Genomic DNA, 26,332 nt, shown 5'->3' on the forward strand with positions numbered 1-26,332 from the left:
AGTGGTAATTACGCCAATAGTATACTATATTTACCATGTAAATACCTACTAATTAGGGGACTGTAAAAGGAAGGAAGGGTTACCAATGATCTTTTCCCCTCCATTTTCCTATGACGCGTTTAAGGAATATCTCCGTTAAGACGGACTCATTGTGAAAAAAAAAAAGTGGAGCGCATACAGCCTGCGCGCTGTTTACAAACATGAGGAGATTCAACCTTTTAAATTGAGCAGAAATACTCTTTAATGTACAGTTAGTAATTCAATTTATCAAGAGGCTGTATTTAAAGCTAAAAAAGAATACAAATAAAAATATTATATAAAAATTCAACACAACTCAGACGTCGCCCAGCTGGTGGAGGGGCAATGACGTCATCGTTTGCGTTTCAGGCGTCCACACGAATCCTAACACGAAACCGCATAGGTCCGGATACATTTGAAACCACCTTGGTCTGGACGGGACCAAAAAATCGGCTCTGTGTGGACGGGGCCTGAATCTCAATGAGGACAATGACAGAGTTGGCCTTTAATGTACCAGCCCTGCTGAACCAAGCAGGCGGCTTTCTGCTCCTGCTGCTCAGTGAAGAACAGGATGGATCCCATCATATTGGATTATTGTCCAGTTTCAGCAAATTGCCAGGAATTGAAAAAAGGAATATCTCTTCAACAATGTCTGATGATAGTTTCACTCGACACTCTAACAGAGTTCTGAGAGATACGAAATACACACACATACTTCATCTCTGCATGGCTTCTGCCCTAGATATGCTACAGTGTGGCTCTGATGAAGGAATCCTCTGCTAGCTTCATCAGTCTGCCCCGCACTCTTTCTTCTCTCCACAATAAAATGACCTCCTTATGGAGATATGCCTATGTTTATCTGGCTGTTGAAAAATATAGGATGCAATGAAAGCCTGTAGTACTTACATATGTTAGCTTCAATGAGGTCCCCTTCACACACACACACACACACACACACACACACACACACACACACACACACACACACACACACACACACACACACACAGGTGTTCTCTCACACACAAACACACACACACACCCACACACACACACACAGGTGTGCACTCAAACACTAGCAATTACTTTCTAGCTTGCTAGAGCTAGAAAGACACACCACTGCCATGTTAGCTAGCTAGTGATAGGGAGACACAGTGCTACCATGTTAACGCTCGGGCAAAACCTAGTGGTCATTCAAGGATCTTGATATTCCCCTTCCTCTATACCCTCTGGATTCCCTTTCCTCTGCCCTCCTTTCTCCTCCTCTCTTGGGTCCTCCTTCCTCTTTGAAGTAGAACAATCATTGAAGAGGAAGATGAAGGCGGGGTGTTGCTGGGGCGGTGGGGTGGAGGTGGAGGTGGAGGAGGTCAGTATGGAGATTGGATTCCCACGATCTGCTGGTGAGCACCTAAGCAGGGCAGAGCATCAAGGGGCCCTCAAAGGGCCCTCAGAACGGGGTCCTACAGAGGTTTGTCAGCAGCTCTACGTTACATCACTGTCTTCTGCTAATTGGCGTACATTGGTTTGAACCCACACCTCGACTCCTTGGGAAATCAGAGACCTGTAGCATGAGGAGGTGGTGGAGAGACTTGGAGGACCTTCGATTGAATGCTATTAGGATTCATCAGCAATAAGAAACACGTGTGGCATGATGAATAATAGGAAATGGTGGTCTAAATTTGTCGATTCTGCGCATACATCATTGATTGCACAGGCTTGGGAGCTGGCCAGGGAGGGCGGTTGCATAAGGCGGACGCTCTGCTTGCTCGCCACGTAGCCGTGTTGATCCCATCTCAGGGCCGTGATGCATGAGAAGAAGGCCTGATTAAAACACCTGTACCAGGGTGGCTGTATTGTGGTGGACTGGCAGCTCGTCCTAATTACAGCAGATTGGCCTCCAGTCCGTTCGTCATTTGTTTCTTTCTCTGTCTAATTGCAGTAGTTGGCCTTGTGTTCTGAACGTGCATAGGAAAACAGGAAAATGTACTTCAGTTTTACCAATAGTCTTATACAATATTAATATTACTACAACTATAGGTATTATCATTTGTAAAATTTGAAGATGCCACACCATGGAATACTTTCACACATGCAAGTAAAATAGGCCGAAATCAGAGAAGCAACAATAGACTTACAAACACTTTCTAAAGAACACCAGTTAGATATGGACGGAACGTGCTAATCAGTCTTATGATCAATGTACCAACTGTTTAAGTATTTAGCACCAACAAAAAATGGAAGCATTCCACTGCACGTAATGGAAGTAAAACAAATGGTACAGTTAAATGACTGTTTTGGTTTTATATTGGCCGATAGTCCCACTGTCGTTCACATCCAGAGCGGATCACTCCCATCTCATGGAACCTGCTTTGGAATGGCAACGATATACAGGTTGGGATGCTAGCTTACCACATAACCTAATTTATGAGCACAATTTCAATATATGTATATGTATATATATATATATATATATATATATATATATAGTATATATATATTTACATGTATAAGCTCTAACAAATGATAATGCCACGAAAGGGACACATATATTCCCAAAGCACAGAGGCAACATTGGCTCTTTCAACACTGGCGTTAACATTCTGTTAACGCCAGTGTTGGGAACGTTACTTTAAAAAAGTAATTAGATATAGTTACTCACTATTGTTCTAAAAAGTAACTGAGTTAGTTACTAAATTTTTCTATAATAAAAGTAACTAGTTACAAGGGAAAGTAACTATTTGCATTACTGTAAAAAAAAAGTTGCTATATGTCAAAGAATTTTGATTTTTCTGAGCAGTTTTCACAAGTCTGTTGAAATGAGTAGAACAGACAGCTACTTCTTCATAACCTTCGATATTTATTGCTCATCAACAGACAGCAAGAGCTTTGTCCTGCACTTCAAGTATTATCTTTGTAACAAGATTAAACAGTTAAACAATATAAAGTGTGCTTAACTCTATAGCAAATTAAATCAAATCAAAGTGTGTGTGTGTGTGTGTTTGTGTGTGTGTGTGTGTGTTTGTGTGGCACATATGTCCTGGCTTGTGTGTAAAAGCCTTAGCCAATCATAATTGCTTATGTCGTTGTTTTACCCACCCGGTTTCATCACTAGCAGTTTGTGTTTGGAGTCAGTGGTGCGTTCGGATTACGCAGTTTATTCAATCAATTCATAGTAAGGCACCGCATTTAACGTTCAGTAAAGGTAACGGCGTTGTAATGAAGGAAACAGTAATTAGTTAGATTACCCCGTTACTGAAAAAATAATGGCATTACCTAACACCGTTCTTTTAAACGCCGTTATTACAAACACTGGTTAACGCACAGCCTTACTGCTGGGGGCTGTAATATAGTTCTACTGGAACTGTCCCGATGTATGTGATGTAAGATATGACTCAGCAGGACAGTGGTTCAGACGTGCTGAACCATCCAGTGAGTATGGGGTCATGGTGGGTGAGAGAAACACACCCTCTTACTCCTTGTTTCTGCTCTCTCCTCCTCAGGTGGGCGGGAGGGACAACCCCGCGGTGGACCCCGTCATCCACGGGCTGAGGGGCGTGGTCCATCACGGTCAGTACCCTGCTGGGCACCGCCCGGGGACCTCGCAACCTGTTACCACACACATGTATACACATACACCCATACACACAATCATACACACACGCACACACACACACACACACACGCACGCACGCACGCACGCACGCACACACACACACACAAACACACATGCACACACACATGCACACAAATGTGTGTATTGTCTCTTTAGGAGTTCAAGGGAATGTTTTGACATTTCATGGATTGTTTTTTATCTCATCAAAAGATATTGCCATAAACGATGGCCAATGGGATAGTAAAATTTCCAAGTTGCCTGTATAACTGTAATGTTAGAATCACAGTAATAGGCCTTTCTGACACGCACCGAAAGCCTGAACTCCTCCGCCTAATCCCCGCTGGGGCTGTGTGAACACAAACGTCAGAATCCTCCCTTCCGGAGTTAAATCCACCAGCCCCTGGTCTCCAGTCTGGAGGATCGAGGATTTACAACCAGTAAGTTGATGTGTTGCTGACGTGTTGCTGACGTGTTGCTGATGTGTTGCTGACCGGTTGATGAAGTTTCAATCATAAGACGTGCGTGAAGCCGGGAGCACGAGAGGAGCTGCTTCCTTACTCTTCTCTTCTTGCCTCTATTTGGTGTTCCGATCTTCTTTCTGTCACAAAAATGTTCTGTTTTTCCTATCACTCTTCTGTTGAGAGTGAGGATACAAAACACTGCGTCTTCCGCTGCATACTTTCTGTGTCACCTACTTCTCTGGAGTATCTCCAGGATGTGTGAACACGTCTGATATGGCTTATCTCCGGCTGTATGAAAAGGCCACTCCTGTTCGTCTCCAGACCTGAGTTCCTCCTGGGTTCATGTGTGAAAGGCCTACATAACGCCCTGACTTCAGAAGTAGGAGCCATGCAGGTCTGACAACATCCATGCTATTCTGAACATATGTCTGTCCAGCGGTGCTTCTCTAACCCTCAGACCCTCTTGTCAGAGCAGGAAGAGCTTCACAGTGACTTTTCATGCTGTTCCACTGGCATTGTTCTTTGAAAAACTGAGACGCTCTCTCACATAGGCTCTCAGCCTCCCCAGTCTGCCTCTCAGGAGCGCTAGGCGGTCATCACTCATGCGGCCCCAGAGACCCACTCAGGTCCACTGAGGGCTGGAGGCACCCCACGCCCGCTGCCAACAGTGGATTGGACCACTTGTTGAGCGTCACTCAACAACTCTCCCAGCAAGCACCCTGCCCGGGGCTGGACATGCAACCCCAGACAGAAGCCCCAGCCCCATTATATGTTGCAATGTTAATGCAGATACATATCAACACGCCTGATGATGTAAAGAGGTTTAATGTACGGAAATCCAAACCAGCCCATATGGCCAGAAGATGAAACGAGGCCGAAGGGGACTGTCTCTGCCCCCACCACAAAGATGGGAACATCAAAGTCAATACATTTTTAAATATCACTACCAATTACTAGGGTGACAGTTTGCACACACCGCACAGCCGGGACCAGTGTGTGTTAGTGGGTGTGTGAGTGTGTGAATGTGATTATGTGCAAAATTTGATTTAGCTGAACTCTAGTTTGCCAAAACTAAAACTAATATGAATTCCCCCATTTCTAGGGCACCCGGGGGCATAATTACCTAATTAACTTGTCAGCTGTTTATTTTCTTCAGTAATTTCAAAACGAAAATAAAGAATTTATTTTCGATCACAATATTTGAAAGTTCAACATTTTTCCTTTGTACATAAAAAAAAAAGTCCTTTAGATTCCATAACTTCCAGATGTAGATAATATTCTTCCTTGTACAAGCATAAGTTCATTTTTAATAATTTATTTTTTTTGTATTAATTCAAGCACTTAAGCCAAAGGAAGTGTGCAGCTTTGGGGGGGAAACTGAAATGAACAGTGGAAGAACTAAGTGAAATGATTCCTGGCCACAGGCATCAGTTCTTTAAAAACATTTTAATTTGTGTGTAGGAATAAGCTGATACTGCATTAAGTGGTAGCAGCCTGGCTGACAATACATTAACTCTGTTATTGGGTCTCCACGCCTGTAGCAGGAAATAATGAAATGATGATTTCCCAGCCTTGTGAGGTTTCATAAATAGTTTACTTTCAGGGAACTCAGTTGGTCTGTTATTGTTAAATAACTTATTTTGCAATTAAACAATTGTTTTCATAATTATGTTGTTTTGTTGTTTTTGTGCTTATTGTTTTTAATAATTAAAAGAAAGTGTGGTAATATCCCCAAATTCCTCTGAAGTCAACTTTGTTGTGATGTGAAAGATGACTTGCATTTAGTTGACCTTCATATAATGATATTCATCCACCAATCTTAAGATGCACACAATACAAGTGAATCAAGGACCAGTAAAGGGCAATGCCTCTTGCATTATTCAATTCACAACTTTAAATCATATGTGTTTTTGAATTGTGGAGTGAAGATTTGTAAGATGTCCAATATTTATCCAAAGAATTCCAATAAAGAAATCCCACACACAAACATGGCTGGTGTGTGTGTGTGTGTGTGTGTGTGTGTGTGTACGTGTGTGTACGCGTGTATATACACCTGCATGAATCTCAAGTAGCTCAGACTCTAAGGCAACAGAAGCACAGTCCAGCCCAGTGCTGAAACACCCTCTATAGTGCTACCGTCTTGTTACACACAACATGTCCCCCAGGGAATTGATCCCATGGAAGTAATGTACATTCCATAGCCTACAGCCCAGTCATGATTGCTCCCTCCTCCTCACTTACATACCCCCCCCCCCTAAGTCCCAGTCCCAGCTACCAGCACACATGTTACAAGTCCATTAAAGGTCCCTTGACATGCCACCAGGTGTGGTGTGATTGGCCGTGACCACCTGTGATGTCATAAGGGGCAGATTTCCAAAACGGCATGTAACTGCTAATCCCACCACACCTGGTGGCATGTCATGGGACCTTTAATTCATCGTCCTTGCTTTTTGCCTTTAAACTCCCATAGGCTTGCCACTGTGAAAGTCTTGATTGGCAATCCAACTTTTAACGCTGGGGCACCCAATGCTGTCTTCTGACTATGTTGTCTTGCCACAATGCCAGCACTCCCGCACAATCTAACCTCTTTATACCACGGCCGTTGTGTTTCCTGTCGGCTCCTTCTGTCCCCATACTGTCACTACCGTCTTCTGCTTTCCATTTACCAATTGATCGGTTCACTTCCAACGCTCTCTTTTCACATTTACACACTGGTTTCATTCCACTGGGTATTGGGACGTAATCGTTGTCTGCTTGCATGACATGACAGGCACCAGCAGGGTAGTTATGGTGATGAACATGATCTCACCACCAGCCACCTTCCACCTCTTACATGTCTGAGTTTTACTGTAACAACGTAACGAGTGTTGGACACCCTGCATGTTCAACACACTTACCTTGACCTTTTCTCATTACGACAGAATCCTTAACGCTCCATTCGGGCCAACTGGTAAGCTTGGCTGTTTAGCCAGGAGGTGAAATACACTGCGGTACATTTCCCTCTAAAGGATTGTGAGTGTAGTCTGAACAGGGCCGCTGCTGGCCGTTTCGGTGCTTTACACGAGCGAGGGGGGGGAGGGGAGCCTCTTTTTATATATTAGGTAAAAACATATAATTGCCGAAATTGAGTGATAGGTTATGCAATTAAGAAAAAACAACGGTGGGCCACTTCATAACTAATTTATGTATATTTTTAATTCAATAATGTAATAATTATTTTTATTTTTTAATTTTTTTTACAAACCATAATTTCTGGTGCCCCCCCCCCCAGGTACTTGGTGCCCTACGCACTCTGCGTACTCTGCGTATAGGGAGCGGCGGGCCTGGGTCTGAACTCTGTAGTCTAACAGTTTTTTTACTGATTTGTTAACATCGTATGTTGGTATTTTTATTCACAGAAAAGATGTGCAAGTCCGAGATACAGTTTTGAAATGTGTGCAGTTATTCACACATTAATTTGAGAACACAGTGGGCCCTATTTTATCGGTCTGAAACACAAGTGAGAAGCGCAAATAGGAAGTAGCTTTGTGGGCGGGGCTCTGGCGCTGTTGCTATTATACCGGCGGTATACGCCCGACGCTGTTGCTATTATACCGGGGTTGCAGTTCCGACCTGGCATTGTACGTCAAAATAGTAACACCAACTGTGCTTTCCGCTAGTGCACTTAGACCAGGTATTTTTCAGTCAGTTGCGCAACTGCTTTAGCGATCTGTAAGATAGCACCATGTATCATTTGCGCCGGAACACGCCCCTGCTTTTCGCCGACACGCCTCTCAGGGCGCGAGCTTAGTGGCGCAGGATTGCTGCGGGGGAAAATCGGCTTTGCGCCAGGTGCAAACTAGCAAAGATACATGCGTCGGTGTAGAAAGTCAATTGCGCTGGATGCAAGATGGGGCCAAGTAAGTATTTTGCACTGTACACAACAAATAGACAAAAAAATGGGATTTAATTTGTATTTGAATATATTACAACTTAATAAGATATTAAGTATGAACACAACTTATTAATTACAACTTTACGAATCCACTCCTTTGTTTGTCAAATATGCAAATCACTGCAAATACTTATAGCACAAATAGCCCGTCGGCCATTGGAAAAATAACCCTGGGGAATATGTCCTCGGCTCCAGACGGAGGTCATTTCACCCGCCAAACAAAAGGGAGCGCTGAACATCTGTAGACAGTTCTTTGAAAAAGCAAACCTGCGCCACTAAACTTGCGCCCTGAGAGGCGTGTCGGCGAAAAGCAGAAGGGTGTTCTGGCGCAAATGATACATGGTGCTATCTTACAGATCGATAAAGCAGTTGCGCAACTGACTGAAAAATACCTGGTCTAAGTGCACTAGCAGAGAGCACAGTTGGTGTTACTATTTTGACGTACCATGGAAGGTCGGAACTGCAACATAAGCTTACACACCAGTAGACTATACACATTACATACATGCAAATGATTTGCATAATTGAAATATTATGATGATGATGTGGATTGTGCAAACATTTTTCCATAGGGGCTGCATATATGAACACTGTAGTAGGATATGCCATGCGGTAAAATAATGATAATAACAATAATAAACTCGAGCAAAGTAGGCTATATCCCAGCCTTCCAAAAAAAAATCTTGTTTTACGGTGAATGATAAACTTTGGTTAAATTATTTGGGAAAGAACAGCTGATACATCGGTAATGAGTTGTCTTTAAATGAATGCATCTGCAAACAGGTACAGAAAACACATACTTTCTTGACACAGACATCGTGTACAAGCCCATAACTTTTAGGATTTATGAGTAGCCTATTTGATCGTGAGAAAACATTGTTTTATCGCTAGTGAGTGTTAAAAAGAATGAATGAATGCGGGGGCGCGTGTGTGCCCCTATCTGATTAAACACACGCAAACTAAACACATGATGCATAATACAGTCCATGGCAATGTACATTAATGGGGGAAAACATGCATATTAGGAAAACAAGTCAATAACGATAATGTATACAATACTGGTAAGAAACGATGTGTGAAGAAACGATGCATCTGTCTCATCGGAGACTGCAAACGCGCTGTCAAAATATCATCTCGTCAGGTTCAAATGCGCTCATGGCTCTTAAAGGGGATGAGAGATGGCACTCTCATTGGTTTATTTCACGTTACGCCCAAACCACACCTGCGGGTAATTAGGCTACTTCGGGGCAACCCTTTTTAGATTTGCGTCGGGCGCATTAGTCATTTATCTGCCGGTATAATAAGAACAGAGGCAAAGACCCGCCCACAAAGCTATTTCCATTTTGCGCTTCTCACTTGCATTTCAGACCGTTAAAATAGGGCCGAATGTGTTATTTCAACTTTGAAAAGGTGTGACTTAATTATCTGTTTAGAATCATTACTAATGTTTTCTTCCGGTGCTTAGCCATCTCCTTCGCTTCTTTTTTTTTTCATCTCCTTTGCTTCTGTTCCGTCTTTTATTTCTTTGCTATCAGAAATAATAGTAGAAACAGTCTAAATGAGGAGGACCTCCATGAAATTTATGTAGACAGTTCTGTTGGTTATGTATGGGTTACAGCCGTTGTCTGGACTGTATGTATGCAATACGGTATTTGTATTTAAACAACAAATCTACTGCAGTAAAACAAAGACTATCTTACCTTATCAAGAAGTTAAATCAATTGTGCCAGGAGATGTAAATTAAACCTTGTCTATTTTTGAGTCATACATCAGTCTCGTGATATGTAAAGGTTGGTAGTTGTTTTTGTCCATGTAACTAATATTTGTGTTTGCTATGTATGAGCCATCTGTGTATATTCACACCGAGCTGAGACAAGATGGTTCGGTAGGAGACATCACTCCAGATTCTTTTAGCCTTAGCAACAGCTGCTCCTCTTGCATATTGCAGAAATCCTGGAGTGCTTCACATGATCACCGCCGACTGTTCAGCAGGGGGTCTGGCCATAGGGACCAACCTAAAGTTCACCCTTGATTCTTCTCCTTTTATCATGGCTAAACAGACTGGTAGGGCCCTATTTTAATGGTCTGAAACCCAAGTGAGAAGCGCCAAGCGCAAGTAGCTTTGTGGGCGGTTCTATGGCGATGTTACTTTTTTACCGGCGCAAAAATGACTCTTACGCCCGGCGCAAATCTAAAAAGGGTTGGTCTGAAGTAGCCTAATTACCCCTAGGTGTGGTTTGGGCGTAAAGTGCAATAAACCAATGAGAGTGCCAGCTCCCATCCCCTTTAAGAGCCATGAGCGCATTTGAATCTTACGAGTTGATATTTTGACAGCGCGTCTGCAGTCTCCGATGAGACAGTTGCACATGAATTTCAAACTTCAAACGGCTCAGTTTATGGCCAAATAATATGGCATAATTCACTCATGGATTAGCGTTTTCTGCCACAACTTCAGAAATAGAGTCCTCAAATAAATTTCGGCAGAGAAAACTTAACACACATATGATATGCGGTAACTGTGGTTCTATTAAATGATAGAAGCAATACAATATAAACATTGTTTCTAATCAGTATTGTATGCATTATCGTTATTGACTTATGTTCCTAATATGCATGTGTCCCCCCGTTAATATACATTGCCATGGACTGTATTATGCGTTACGTGTTTAGTTTGCGTGTGTTTAAACAGATGGATGCACACGCGCGCCCGCATTCATTAATTATTTTACACAAACACACGCGCGCCCGCATTCATTCATTCTTTTTAACACTCACTCTTGGTAAAACAATGTTTTCTCATGATCAAATACTCCTCAATCCTAAAGGTTACGGGCATGTCCACAATGTCTGTGTCAAGAAAATATCTGTTTGCTGTACAGTGTTTGCAGATGCATTGATTTAAAGTACAACTTATTACCGCTGTATCAGCTGTTCTTTCCCCAATAATTTAGAAGAATGTGTGGCTAGGTAGATGAGAGAAGCAAAGTGTATGTGCGAGATGCACAAGCAACATTATGCATGCGCCCTTAAAATAGCATCTTAACAACGCACCACTGACTTTAAACCAGGTATTTCCTGGTTTGTGGTGCAAGTGATTTCTGAAACTGCAAAATAGCACCAGGGAACGTTTGCGGCAGGACACGGCTCCTCCTTTCGCCGAACCACCCTTTGGGGCGCAAGATCATTCCCTAATTTACCGACGCATGGCGCAAGAGGGAAAAGAACACTGCGCCAGTTGCAAACTAGCAACGACACATGCGCCAGTGAGAAAGTCAATTACGCCGGATGCAAGATAGGGCCCTTAGTCCCTTGAACAGTATTGCAAGGAATCGCAGATTTAACACTCGCAGGAGCGAATCTGTAGAGTTGAAATCAATGAGTTGTGTGTGCACTTTATCAAAAATAGGTGGTAATGTATTAAAATTAAAATGACACAATCAAAAATATTGGTGTATTAGTTGACCGTGTAAAATGCAAGTTTGCGGTTGTTTGTCTGTTTATTGATTGAATAAATTTCCCCATTTGAACATCACACTACAAATTTGCCAACCACAGCTACAAATATATTTTTTCAGTGACAAGAATTCAGACTATATTTACAATACAATTAAATTCCATTGAAACAGACTTAAAATAGGGAAGGGAATCTGTAGACTGAAAGTTCTTTATGTTGCATTGGAAAGTGAATGACTGATTAGTGTTACTGAAACATTGGTGTACGCACCTGACTCCAGGGGACATGCTGGCCATGCACTCTAACCGTGGAGGTCCATCCTGGGTGCAGGAGGCTCTCAGCAGGGCGGTACTTGTGTGTCCTCTTGCTAAATAAAGCCGGTCAGGGGATGAAAGTCATCTGGTACTTAACATGGATGCTTCAGTGTTTTAGAGACAAACTCTCATGAAAAACGTTCTGCTCATCAAAATATGAGATCATTAGACAGTCACATCACATATTTATAACTGTACTCTACTGTTAAGGTATGCTTGTAGCTTTCTATGAGACAACATGCAAAGCATCAACATAAAATAAACAAATTTCCTGGTATAAACAATATATTTTTGTAAAGGAAATAGGAAAAGACCAATTGCTATAAACCAGCACTGTGATTTTTTTGTCTTTTGCGACCAATTATAAAATCTCTCAAAAATGATTTTTTTAAACTCTGTGCTGAGTGATTCAATTAGAAATCACTAAATTTCATGATTACAAAAATCTGTGTATCAAGTATTTTCACAACATACTGCAAGAATCATCGTATTCTTTCCAGCGGGCTTTGTTGGGCTATTTGTTGTGAGTGCAAACCCTTAGTCCTTATATGCTTAGCCCAGCCTTGCCAACCTGCTGTTGCTATGTTGGTAATTTGGTGTGAGGTAACAGTTTAAGGTTTAATTGGAGGTCTCTAATGCATTGGTGGTGTCTGCCAGTCGCCGGGCCCGGAATGAGCAAAGGGGAAAAGCTAAAACGGTGTCCATTACTGGAACCTGATGGCGCTAAAGCAATAGGGCCTGGGTGGCTTCCAGTTCCCACGGTCACCTTGGATTAATCTGTGCTGTGTTTTATTGATTTTGAATGTTGGTAATTGTGATAGCTTTTATCCTCTTCCCCCCCCCCCCCCCCCCACAGAGAAGGAGACCTTCCTGGAGCCCTTTGTGCTGAAGGAGCTGCTGCCGGCCTCTCTGGGCAGCTACTACCGATACACGGGCTCCCTGACCACGCCGCCGTGCAGCAAGGTGGTGGAGTGGATCCTCTTCAGCAGGCCTGTCTACGTCTCCTACAAGCAGGTGAGGCCCACCCCCACTCCCTCCGCCCTGCTGGAGAGCACAGGATCTCTGTCTGTCCCCGGGGGAATGAGACGCTCTGAATAATAGAAAGAAGGAAATGAAAATGAATACAAATAACTAAAAAAGATATGTGCGGATATACGTGCAAAAATATATTGGAATAGATGTTTTAATAAATTAAATAAAATAGCATACAGAAGATCAGGTATGCATGTGCATTTCTATATGCACATTTTATATATTTACAGATGGCTTGATTTTGAAAGTATCCAATCGAAGGAAATCCAACAACAAACAGAAAATGTTTGTTGACAAGTTGAGTTGGTTTTGTTCTATTATAAATGGTACTATATTAGAGGTAATTACATTGCGCATCAAGGAAAACGACGGCGAGGGATAAAAAGCACCACTCATACACAGAGAACGGCGACAAAGGCAGAGCAGCTGTTTATTTAAATGCTCATTGTTGAGCGGGAACATGAGGACTCAAGGTCGAACAGAGGTTAGGGTCGAACTCTGGACAGGAAGGTTCATTTGATATGAGTCCTCTTTGGGATACATGGGACACATAACACATCTCTGTTGCTCCATTCTGAGCATGTAGTCAGGATCCTACATTTAGATGTTGATTGTATTTATTGTAGAGCCAAACATGGTTGTTTTATATTATTCTTTCTAACTTTATCAGAATGAGAAGCTTTAATCAAGAGAAAAGGTTCCGGACCACAATCGCGTCAGAGTGTGCGAGGTCCTGTATCATACAAGTCAGTTAATGACACTTATTCCTTCTTATAAACGTGTGCCTCTCTGAATGATGTGCAGCCACTGTGAAGGCTGAGCCTTGGCAATGACCAGTGTTGCTCTTTGACAGCCCACTGCCAGTACCGTATTCTGTGAGCATGTTAAGATGTTAATGCTAGCAAGGCTAATGAGCATGGCCAAGTTTTGAGTCCCTGGGCGACTTTGAAGCAGACTTGGGATTAATCGACAATCACAAGTCTTCCTCGTCCCCTGTGGCCGAAGAGGCCCTTTTACTATTTGGAGACCTGCTTAAATGCGGATTCCATACGTTTACCAACTTTGACAACCCTGAGTTGTTTGCCTTCGGAATGGTCTAAGTCAGCGTTTTTTCCCCTTTGATTTCCATTGTAAAAATAGTTTGGTGAGCACCTGCAACAGTTATTTAAATTAGTCATTTAAATTGACCCTGTCAAAACAAACTTACCACATTACCTAAGGGGAGGTCCTTGATGGGCAAACCACATTTTAGGCCTCTGGGTTTCTCTGAAGCGGATCTGGGTTTGGTTTAATAATGGTGGCTAATTTACATATTCTTGACATTATTAAATTTACATTAACAATTATATTTAGGGGATTTTGACGCTTTTATTCAAAGCGAGTTACAACCATTCATTTACACATTCACACACCGACGGCAGTGTCGACCACGCAGGGCGACAAGCCAGCTCGTCAGGAGCAGTCAGGATGAGACGTCTTGCTCAGGAACACCTCAACGCTCCAGTACCAGGAAGTCCCATTGAGACACAATATCTCTTCTTCCAGGGAGTGCTTTGCAAGATGAGCGGTGTGGATTTTTTTCAGTACAAAGACAAACATAAAACTAAATGCTAACACACAACAGTTAACTAAAACACAGAACAAATTAAACATCAGAGGGATAAAAGAATGTGCAGTGATGCAGTTCTGTTAAGGCGGCGACACACCGGGCCGACTGCCCGACTCGCATCGGTAAATGAAGTCGGGCTATTAATCTGGCCAACTCGATCAACCGAAATAAGATGTACACACCTACGCGATTACAGCCGACTACCAACGCCGTACATTCTGCGCTTGCGCGAGATGTAGCCTAATGTCTCCAAAACAACAGGTGCCGCGAAAACCGGAAATTCCAGGTCCTCTCTCTAGACCAAAACACAGAGCACGCTGTCATCACCAGTCACTGTTGTCAAACAATGGATGATGTTGATACGATGATACTGGCCTTGTCAGCTCTCGCGCTTTTTCTTTTGGAAGAAGAAAGTCGTAAACCGAAAATAAGGAGAAAAGTTTGACGCACTGAGTGGGTGAAACTGTGGATACAACTGCAAGCAGGCCAAGGAGCTTATCCGAATTTAGTTTATCGTTTTATAGTTTTATATTTATTTTTATTTATCGTTTCATAGTTTAACATTTATATTTTATGTTTATCTGGTATGTTTACCATCCTCACATCCGGGCTTCACTGATTCGCTAGTCAAGCTACTAGCCCTCCACCAATCAGAATGGTAAAAGACTGGCCCAACGGCCCAATCCCAATGTCCGGACTCACGGACTCACAGACTTTATTGCGCGTTCGCGCAAAATTATTTAGGGCTTTAGGGCTGTCCCAATGTTGAATTCCAAAGGGCGTGAGGGTTTGAGTCCACACTTATCGAGGCCTTTCCGTGAGTCCGCATCAGTGCAGACTTCACCTAAAACACAGTTCAAAGCATTGTGACGTTTACCACGGAGACCATAGGGAAGTCTGGAAATTAGGAAGGTAAACAACAAGACGACGCTACTGTCTGTGGCGAAGTCACACCTCTTCCGGTAGAGCCCATGGGACCTATGAGATCGAAAAATATGAATGGGTTTCAAGGGAGAGAATGTAATTATTTTCTGGTCCCAGTCTTCAAATGCCCCGGATTACACATATGTTGTTTGTGGAATTAAATAATATTTTTTCATGCAAAGAAAACTAAACATTTTCGTGAAGAAGTTTGATGATGTTAGGTTTTATCCAAGGGGAGGATAAAAGCATCAAAAGAGGTGAAAACCATTATAAGTTGGGGCATGTGGAGAGTTTCAGTTATGCCGATGGGGAGATTGTCGGTCTTGTCCACGCCAGTCGCAGGGAGCGTGACGGCACATACGAGACATGTAGTCTTTCTCATTGTGTTTTCTCTACAGCCTTTAACTGAACAATTGGACAATAAACGGTCAAACTCCTGACATGAAAAAATATCATTTAATTCCACAAACAACATATGTGTAATCCGGGGCATATAAAGACTGGGACCAGAAGATAATTACTTTCTCTCCATTGAAACCCATACATATTTTTCAATCTAATAGGTCCCATGGGACTCTACCGGAAAGGGCGTGACTTCGCCACTCTATGCATGACCAGATAGGAATATCTGCCTATTTTTAGTGAGCCGGATCATTAGGATCAGCTCACCAACAATAGCCTGCTCTTTTGGCTCCCAAACGGCTCTTCATATTACGACTTATAATTCAGCCAAATGTAGCCCGTTCTGACTTATGATTACTATGTATAGGCCAATAATCACCTTAATTATTCAATACATCCTTTATACCGAAGTATTCAAAAGTAAAAATTATATTTTCTAATATTAATAAATTGCTGTAGCCAATTGTTTTCGTTGCATTTACAAAAAAAAAAAAAACGTCTAAATGAGAATTCCCAAACCGGCATGTGTCAGCAACATCTTTGTCATTAAACGTTGTCAAGGTAACACATGCTCTCGTGAAGTGCTGTCACAATCCCATATATACCTATGTGAGGCCATGTGGCCTCACACACTCGCTTACTTAGCACCTAAGATCAATGAAGTCCGTGAGTCCATAGTCCCTGGTCCTCAGGGCTCACTTTGGGATTGGCCGATTACACATGTTGAATCGGCTGAAAAGAAAGCCGACGTGGCCAATTTCACCGTACACACCAATGAGGCTCATGTCACCGACCTCTCAAGTCTCACCGACGCCGATTTTCGGCCCGGTGTGGCGCCGCCTTAAGAGATGTTTTCAGATAATCAAATCCAAAATAACCAAAGTTTTCCAAAACTTTCAAGGTGCAGCAAAATCGATCAAGACAGGCCTTATGTGTCCTCGAGGCAAAAGATTCAGCATGTCAAATGAGTTCCGGATTCCAAGTTTCAGAAATTGTTATAAAACGGGGCGGGGGGCGTGGCAATTTAGGTCTGGCAAAGAGTTAAAGCGCCCCCTTTGGTCAAAGCGGTACCAAACTTTTTGGTGAGCTCCTCAATTCCGGTCTACATATGCCTATTTAATTGAACTATAAGGTGTACAGATTTGAGACAGAGTGAGTCACGACGCGGGTAAACAACGCTGGAGGAGAGGGTGGACGGCCGGCCCTGTGGGAGGTGTCCTCCACGTCACCCTCATAGCCCACAGCCCTCAGCAGGGCACAGCACAGCCGCCACTCAGCCTGTTAGCTTACAAGGGCTGCTGGTCGGGGGACGGACCACTGCTGCTGCTCCCGTTCTCTGAGTGGTTCAGAGAGCAGCGGAGGAGTGCTGTGTGTGTGTTGTGCTGCTGGTGCTGCCGGTTTTTGAAACAATAAATAAATTGAAGGCTTGAGCTAAAAGACAAAACGGGAGATGGAGCGGACGGAAAAACGTATCCATCAGAGGGCAGATGGAATCAGAGGGAAATGAGGGGAGATGAAGGGAGGGGGAGAAAGAGTAGAGAAGAAGACCAAGGAAGAGAGAGAAGGGGGATAGGGAGAGGAGGATAGAGAGAGAGAGAAGGTGAGGGGGGAGAGAGAGAGAGAGGGTGAGAGGGTGAGACAAGGCTCTCCATGTTCTTTAATTGAACTATATATCAAAGAATAAGAAAGAGAAAACAACTTAACAAATTGTAACAAAGAAATCAATCCAGACTTTCATTCTGTCAAACACAAGCCTCCATCACTTTAGTGTTTGACAGTCGGTCCAGAGTACAGCACCCCTCAGGGTCCTTCTACTTTGAACGCCATTAGTCCATTTTTTATTTTTTCCCACATCAATAAAATAATTCCAAATCATGAAGCTGAATGGGTTGTACACTTGCAGCGCAATTTCCGTCCTGCGGAGAAGAGACATGCATTTGATTCGCATCAAGGTCAATTTTTTTTTTACTGCTCTAGCCAGCGAATAAATCAGTTTAACCAATAAGGATCAGGTATCTTTGTTCTAGTCACCATGGTACTGTGCATGTTGCATATAGAAACCTGTTTATGTTCCTCAACAAACAGTCCTCTTACTGCATCCATAGGGGCAAACTAACTTTACAGACCTATAATTATCACTTTTTGTTTCATGTATTGATCATTAATCTTGATAGCAGTCAGAGCTACAAGCCAATGTTTACTTGCATTGCGGTACAATGTTTACTACGCTGCATTTGATAACATGAAGGTTATTATTATAAGAAGTTCTAATGTTACTGTTTAGTTGTGGATTCCAGCTTCCTCCAAAAGAGTGAAAGCCAACTTGGAGTTATGGAACAACCTCCAAAACTAAAGTCTCCAAGGATCCATGGAAGCATAACTCCAGTATAAGTCAATCCTCTAAATACATAGAATAGTTTGGTGAAAGAAAATTTTTGGATATAAAATAGTTCTGCCGTGGCCATTCATATTAAATATTATGATTTAATACGAATACAAAAACAGCTCCTTGAAATGGGTTGAGAAATGTAAATGTAAAATCACAGCTTCTCTGTTAACTAGTATCTGTTCCCAGGTCAGTCTTGGCCTCTCCAAAATGGCCGCAACATTGATGTATGGTTTAAAGGCTGTCTCTGTGTACATTATAGAATGCGACTAGGGAAGCAGAAGAATCTGATATTGGCACATAGTGGCAGTTTGAATTAAATAGTACTCATTACAGATGAGTCGGGGCTCTGCTCCGCACTCTTCACTGTGCTCTAAACAAAACACAATGCCTCTGACAAGGACCATCTGCTGTTGTGTGCTAGATATGTGAAAGGGCCACTTCGGAAACGTCCAGAACTGATTCTCTGGACATCGTTTGAGTTCATATGTGGAAATGGCGAGAGAGAGAGAGAGCGAGAGAGAGAGAAAGAGAGAGAGAGAGAGAGAGAGAGAGAGAGAGAGAGAGAGAGAGAGAGAGGGAGGGAGGGAGGGAGAGAGAGAGCGAGAGAGAGAGAGAGAGAGGGAGGGAGGGAGGGAGGGAGGGAGAGAGAGAGAGAGAGACAATTTTAACCTTTAATGGTGTTAGCCTCACTGTAGAATTAATAACCAACTATTCAGAATTTTATTACAAGAAGGGGAATTAAAAATAGTCTAAGAATGACATTAAAAATAGAATACGCTGATCTCAAATCTAATTATTCATTCTCACTAGTAAGAATGAGAATTTATGATATAAATATGAATTTAATTCTTAAAAGAAAAGTCATTTTTATAATGACTTCCATTATGAAAAGAATATTGTTAGTATAAAATAAAAATAAAATTGATCTGAACATTTTTAAGTGGAATTTAGTCTCTAGGTGAAAGATTGTGGAAGAATTGTGGTTCCAAAAAGTTTGTAGGGAAAAATAAAGAAAATTAGAATAATAATAAGGCCCAAGAATAACGACAGTTGAGCGCTGCTTGCAGCATCCAAATGTAATCCATACTAGTAAGAATGACTTGTTACTAGTCAAAATGTTATTCTGATGAGGGACGCAAAGACTAGAGAGAGAGAGAGAGAGAGAGAGAGAGAGAGAGAGAGAGAGAGAGGGAGGGAGGGAGAGAGAGAGAGAGGGAGGGAGGGAGAGAGTGAGAGGCGAGGACCAGAGCATTTAGGCCTGTCCCATCTCTCTGATTGACACAATACACAGGATGGAGAATGCCCTCAGAAGTCTACGCACTATAGGAAGCTTCTCCTCACTTACTCTTTTTGCCTCACAAAAAAGAGTTGGAGCTTCATATCTGTAATCTATCTACAGATTTATCTTTTTATAACGATATATGTGGATAAATCATAGAAATGGTAAAGTACAATAATAGATGAGGTTTGCGTGGAATAACTCCAGTTTCTCTCTGCATTCACGGAGCGGGAGATCGCTGTGGCTCACAATTATGTTTTCTCATTATACATTTATAAATGCTCATTATTTTTGGAGGAGATGAATTATTTTTGGATCAATGTTTGATCTATCCACTTTATCCACACTAACTGTAGGATCCAAGGAGCTTATGAGTGGTGACTTCCTAAGCCCCGGCGTCCTTCCCTCTTTCCTCTTTCCTTGCCGTCTGGCAGGGGAAATACGTAAAAGTAATTTCTTCCTCTTCTCCTTTAAGAACAACACAGGCCCACGGGGGCACAGGGGAGGGTCTCTGAGTTCCTCGAGGAGGAGAGACTCTGTTTGTGTCTCCCTGTATCATGGCTAAAAGGAAGCACCAACAACAACGTCCATTTAACTAGCAGAAGAAGATATATACAGGGAGAAACGCTGTATACCATGAGAGTTGTTTACACATTTTACACACGTTCTTCATCTTCACAACTTTTATTCTTCCTATACCTTTTCACATTTTTCTAGTATTTTATTCCATGTTTTAATTGGTTGTTATTTGTTCTGTTTGATGAGATTATTTTCTATGTTATTTGTTTTCCGTTGAATATTTCAAAACTGGTTGCTGCTCCTGCAAGCTAATTGTCCCCTGGTGGATGAGTGATGTTAGTAACATCACTGAGCCATGTTGGGGCTGCTGGTGTATCTGCAGGCTGCATGCCTGGTATTTCCATGATATCTGATGGATTGTCACCTGCAGTTAAATTTGTCCGGTTAGAAGTGTATCCTATAGACGGTTCTAGATTAGTACAAGTAATGGATCCTGGTATTTCACTCCTTGTGTGACTGCTGCATTGGATTTATGAGCCTATAATAATTTTATTTTTATTTTGAAAACCTTTTTTCAGTCAAACACCAGGAGGTTGTTACTGAAAAGTATGATGAATTCATATTCCATTGGTGATAAAGGCTTGTTGAAAATAAACCTCAAACAATCAGTGGTCGAGTTGCAAAAAAAATCCAGGGTGGATGGTGGATTTTAACTTTAAGGGAAGACAGCTGCGTAGCCAGGACATTATTATTGTGGTGGGGGGGGGGGGGGGGGGGTGGGACTCCATTGTCAATATTTATTCATAATGTCAAAATATAATAAAAATAAAGTCAAAGTTAGATCAAACTAATAGTGTATATATTTCAGCTTTCTTTAGACCGTTTCCGTTCGGGATTTTTTAATTTAAAAAAATGTAAATTTAATTCTATATATATATATATTTTTTTTTATCTGACTCGGGGGGCCAGGGGGGTGGCCAACCTCTGACCAGGGTGGCTGGTCAGAGGTCCCCCATGTGGCTACGCCCCTGGGGACAGATCATTTGTGCTGATGATGGCGCATATGGTGGGAGACCAACGGTGTGATTATTATTATTATTATTATTATTATTATTATTATTATTATTATTATTATTATTATTATTATCATATATTTTTATATAAAAACGAAGCTGATCTGACGCATCACACGATTCGGAGGCGTGCATCACATTTAAGGATTTTAAAAACTGATTCTTATTCTTTTTTTTTCAAAAATGCATTCGGCAGAGGAGGGAGACTAGCGTTGCTCACGGGTTGGAATGAAAGGGAGAAAAGGGGAGAGAGTTGCCTGCGGAAGCGATGTCTGAGATGCAGAGACAGCTTCACGCTACCAGTGTCTGTCTCGTACGGTGTGGAATGAGAGCTCGTGAAGGCACTATTGCGCAAGCACGCAGGCGCGCAGCGAGCGTGCCTGCGTACTTGCGCAATAGCATACTGCCCGAGAATGCAGTATCGCTGTCACATCTGTCCCCAGGAAAAGTAACGTTGCCCCGAATTGAAAAAGGAAACCGCTATGATGAAATAGCAGTATTATTTCCACATTAATTGATAAAATAACAGGGGATGGGAAGGGCGGATGGCTGTTTCAGAAGGGGGATAATTTTAATAATTTTAATTCCAAAGGGGGATGACATCCCCCCTCATCCCCCCTCAACTCGAGTGCTGCAAACACTTTATCTTTATAATATATTCATGCAACAGTCCCTGTATTTGTAAGCTAATTTAAAACGGGTTGACAAGTGTGATGTAAAATCCACATGTTGTTACGTTTTTCTTTATGAACTTAGGCTTTGTTTACTATTCCATGTATGGTCTTGCCACCCTGCTCTTCTTCAGGGTCTAAAATGTAAACCTTTGTGTTTCGTGTGATGTATATCTGTTTTCACATTCCGTTTCTCTAGCTGCCTTTTGTTGGTTTGGGCCTTTTTTCTTGACCCCCCGGAGAGTGTCGAGAAGAAAAGGGTTCCATGTGATAAGGCACGGCCGCGACCCCCTTTATGACATCCTGAGGATCATCAATCCATCGTTTACCATCTAGTTAACAAAGGCTCTTGGTTTATTGGGGGACAGCAGGAACCCGAGAGAAATGTATAAGAACTCCTGACTTTAGCCATGCAGACTTCTCCTTGCAAACCTTTAGAGAGACGCAGGGCGAACTCCCATCTGAGGCCTCAGATTATTGTATTGTATGCCTATTCTATTGTTTGATGGTGCATGTTGTGACGTATCATTGTTTATACTATTTTTACAAATATATGTGACCATAATTGTCCACTAGTATTGTGTGCTTTTTGCATTTGGAAATCTCATCTGTCTTAGACGCAAAATCTGATAAAGGAATTGCCACGACACAAGCAGACTCAGAGTTATATAAAGTTCCTCCATGTGACTGAAGGGAGGGACAGGAAGGAGGGATCTTTATCCACAAGAAGGCTTCCTCTGTCCGGGGCACGCGGGTCACATGACCCCCAGCAGAGGTGAGGTATGTTCTGCCACAGGATACACAAGGAGACAGGGGGGGGGGGGAGGCAGGCCGACCTCTTACCCTAATGCCACCGCTGCCGTGACTTCCACTGAGCTCCTTCAGGTCCTCACAGCCTAGTGGGGGTCCTGCTGTGGGTTCCACGGCCCCCACAGGAAGCTAGGACGCTGTGCCAGGCGTTTATGATGCCGCTCCAGAGACGGTTCATTTATGGTGTTCTACGTCGGCGTAGCCCGTAGCGACGGCTCAAACAAAGGCAGATTACGGAGGTGTTGGGAGAGATGCAACAAGCCGCGGCAGAGTGAAGTGTGGGCTTTAGAGCGAACAAAGAGGAAGCTTACCGACCAGGCCACGCCCGGCCTTCCTGTCGGCTGCTGATGCCTGAAGAAAGTCCTGCTGAATGCGAGTGAAGGCTTCTTCAGAAGGCTGTTGTTGTTGTTCTGTGGATCGCTCTCTACCCACCCAGCGTTATTCTCTGAGGAGACGTCAGGAAGAAAAGTAGAAAGAAGCAGGGTGAAGAGAATTAGCTTCAACTGTGATTCATATTGTTTATCCAGCTCTCTCTCTCTCTCTCTCTCTCTCTCTCCTCACCCCCCCCCCCCCCCCTTTGTTTCGGGTGAGTGCTTGAAGTGGGTCGGGCCCTGACAGGCGTTGCTCGCGGTCTGCTTTGAGACAGGATCGATGCACCAGCTCTCCCCTCAAATACCCTTTCAAACTTATCCTTCCAAACAGACGCGGGCTCGCCGGCTGCGTGCTTATCTGCTCTTGTGTGGCGTTTCCTGGTTTGGGCGTGTGTTCGTGTTCACAGGCAGGTGGGTGCCCGGGAGTCTGCGTGGGCGATTGATACTGTGCATGTCTGCATCTCACAAGTCCAGAGTTAAAGGTGGCTCTGACTCCAGTGGAACTGATTTACACACAAAAAGTATTATCGTCAGGCCTAGGATCACTGTGGTCACAAAGGAGGGCTCTAGGCCTGTGTTTGCACATCTGTGGGTTAGTGTATCTGTGTGTGTGTGTGTGTGTGTGTGTGTCTTAGTGTTTGTATGTGTGTGTGGTGTTTGTGTTTGTGTTTTTGTGAGTGTGTGGCTTACACTGCATATGTGTGTGTGTGTGTTGTTGTTGGGGAGTTGGCTTAGGTCACCGTGACAGGGATTAGCAGATTGGGGGATGATTAGGGGAGAGGGGTTGGGGGCCTGTTCTGTTCTGTGCTGCGACGCGCGCGATAGCACGAGGTCAGCGGGGAGGCTGCCAGCTCTGGCAGCGTCGGCCATGTTTGAACCGGCCGGCCAGCCATGTTTGAACAGTCCTGCTCGCACAGAAGGATACTAAATAGCAGCCGGGTGGATAATATCTGCCATTCCCACTGTGTTTGTGCATGTGCGGAGCATGTGGGTGGAATTTGTGTGGGAGCATGCACGTGTATGGGTGTGCGTGTGTGTGTCCATGTGCGTGTGTGTGCATGCATGCGTGCGTGCATCTGTGGGTGCGTGAGTGCGTGCGGATGTGAGTATGCGCTTGCATGTGTGGTGTGTGCGTGAGTTTGTGCGTGTGTGTGTGACACAGGCAGGGTCAGGGGGACTGCATAGGCTGTAGAAATCGGACAAAATTCATTACTCCCACATTTGCCTGACAGTCTCTGTTAAATTGCAAACTGTACACTGATCTGTTATGGCTGCATACAACTTGCGCTTTCACACAGACTCAACTATAACATAAACACACACACACACACACACACACACACACACAGAGAAAAAAACAAACACCCACAATCCCATACACACACACACACGCACACACACACACACACACAGCCTCATACACGCACACACACACACACACACACACACACACACACACACACACACACACACACACACACAGCCACACACACACACACTTTGATTTCACACACAAACACACAAACCTACAAAAACCATTTCACTGTACAGAATACCATAAAATAGGATAACCAAGCAAACAGAAACATAAACTAAGGCGGAAGATTAAAGAGTTATACAATGAATAAAATCTTTCATTTCATTCAGTGGTCGGTCAGTCCCTGTGTTTATCTTCATCTTAAACTCGATGGGATTCTGTTCCAGAAAGATATGATTGGAGTTTTATTCCCCGGGGTGTATTCTGCTTAACATATTGATGCCCAGATGTGACTTTCATTCTCTCTAAAGTCGTCCTTTAGGCGGGATAACCGTCCGATAAAATCAATATAATTAACCCCTTCATCCTGGAGGTGGTGATTTATTCAGCGGTCCTGTTTCCTGTCCTGTGCCGTGTGTTGCCCCTGTTGTCCTTACCGTCCCTCGGCGACCCGGAATCTGTTCTCCATTACACTCCTCTGTACCCCTCATACACTCAAATACGTATACGTCTTGAGTGAGCGAAATACATCTGTACAACTGGACATTGTTAGCTGAAGCTGGCCACACTGTGTTAAGAACCGAACTTCAGTACCCAGCATGCCATGCAGACGACAGAATGTGGCACATTAGCAGCAGTAGTGGACTATTAGACGGTCGAGTCGTCAGTCTTTCTATGACACAAGGTATAATACATCACATCATTTAATCCGTGATTGTTTAACTCCAAAATCAGAATAGGACTTTCTTTCGCCTCATATTTGTAGCAAATCAAAGCCATCCGCTATCCTTTATTTTAACGCAGCAAGGTGAATGCAGCAGACTGTATATATTTCGCTCTCTTCAAACAGCACTCAATAAGAAGAAGAAGAAATCAAACTTCAAAAACCGTAATGCCGTTGCGTGTGTTCTGGGCTGTTACAGTTACTGCTGTGTTCTTCCAACTCAATCCTTCGTCCCCCTGTTCATTGGAAGCATGAAGAGAGCGTCTCCCCATCGCGGCAGGGTGCTGGTGGGCGGTCCGAGAGGCGGGGGGAGGGAAGGACCCCTTCTGTCCATGTTCTCCAGCTCTCTGATCCCGCTCCGAGGCCCTGCTGGCGCCGTGTGACGGAAACCCGTTCCGGGCTCGCTTTGGTTTGGCTTTGTGGATGACACACAGGCATGCTGGAATTTGCTGCCGAAAGATATATTTCCCTCGAGACGCACCCCCACGCTACTCACTTTCTATTTCCCTCTCATGCTCTCCCTCTCTTTCTATGTACCCTCTCTCTCTATCTCTCTCTCTCTCTCTCTCTCTCTCTCTCTCTCTCTCTCTCTCTCTCTCTCTCTCTCTCTCTCTCTCTCTCTCTCTCTGTTTTCCCATTCACAAGTGATCTTATGCCAAGTCAGACAGAAGGAAGGCTTGTGTAGATTGCTATATATTCTTCCTTTATTACACATCATTGTAATCAAGGGATTTTTTCCCAAATAGAATGATGATTGTTGTAAGAGCAGGTGAGCCCAATAAGAGTCTCTGCAATCGATCCGCTTTCTCAAAGACACAGATGTGTTCACTCCAGGGGAATTACCAATGTTCCGGCTTGGCTCTTACAACTCTAACGTCATTATCTACAAATAAATGTCTGCATTACACGAAATGATATCATTCAACGGGTTGGGTTTGTCTCACCTTCACTCTATATACATGTGTTAAGTTGTCCTATCCAACATTACTATTACGTTTAAAGACATTGATCTCTTTAGCCCCTTTCAGACATGCACTCTTTCCCTTCAATGATCCCTAACATTACCTGCTAGGGGCCATGAGAATATGAATGGGAAAAGGGATCCATATTCCGGGTAACCGAAACGGGAGTTTACCTACTATGACCTAATGATGTTCCCAGTACACTGCATTAACTTTGTTTTCAGGACAACCTCACACCAATATATCGTAGGGGGGGCCGGAGTAAATTGACGGAACATGTAATAGCATGTTTGGAA

The 26,332-nt window shown here is 43.2% G+C and overlaps 1 protein-coding gene across 1 annotated transcript in view; it reads left to right on the plus strand.

Moving 5' to 3' along the window:
- The window catches only part of LOC307084184 (receptor-type tyrosine-protein phosphatase gamma-like), a 247,766-nt gene that overhangs the window by 179,720 nt on the left and 41,714 nt on the right, over positions 1–26,332 (plus strand). The window contains exons 6-7 of the mRNA XM_079748438.1: positions 3,519–3,585; positions 12,651–12,808. Coding sequence (XP_079604564.1) covers positions 3,519–3,585; positions 12,651–12,808 — 225 coding nt within the window. The remainder of the gene's footprint in view (positions 1–3,518; positions 3,586–12,650; positions 12,809–26,332) is intronic.

This window comes from Pollachius pollachius (genome assembly GCF_949987615.1).
Source record: "Pollachius pollachius genome assembly, chromosome: 12".
Lineage (NCBI taxonomy): Eukaryota > Metazoa > Chordata > Actinopteri > Gadiformes > Gadidae > Pollachius > Pollachius pollachius.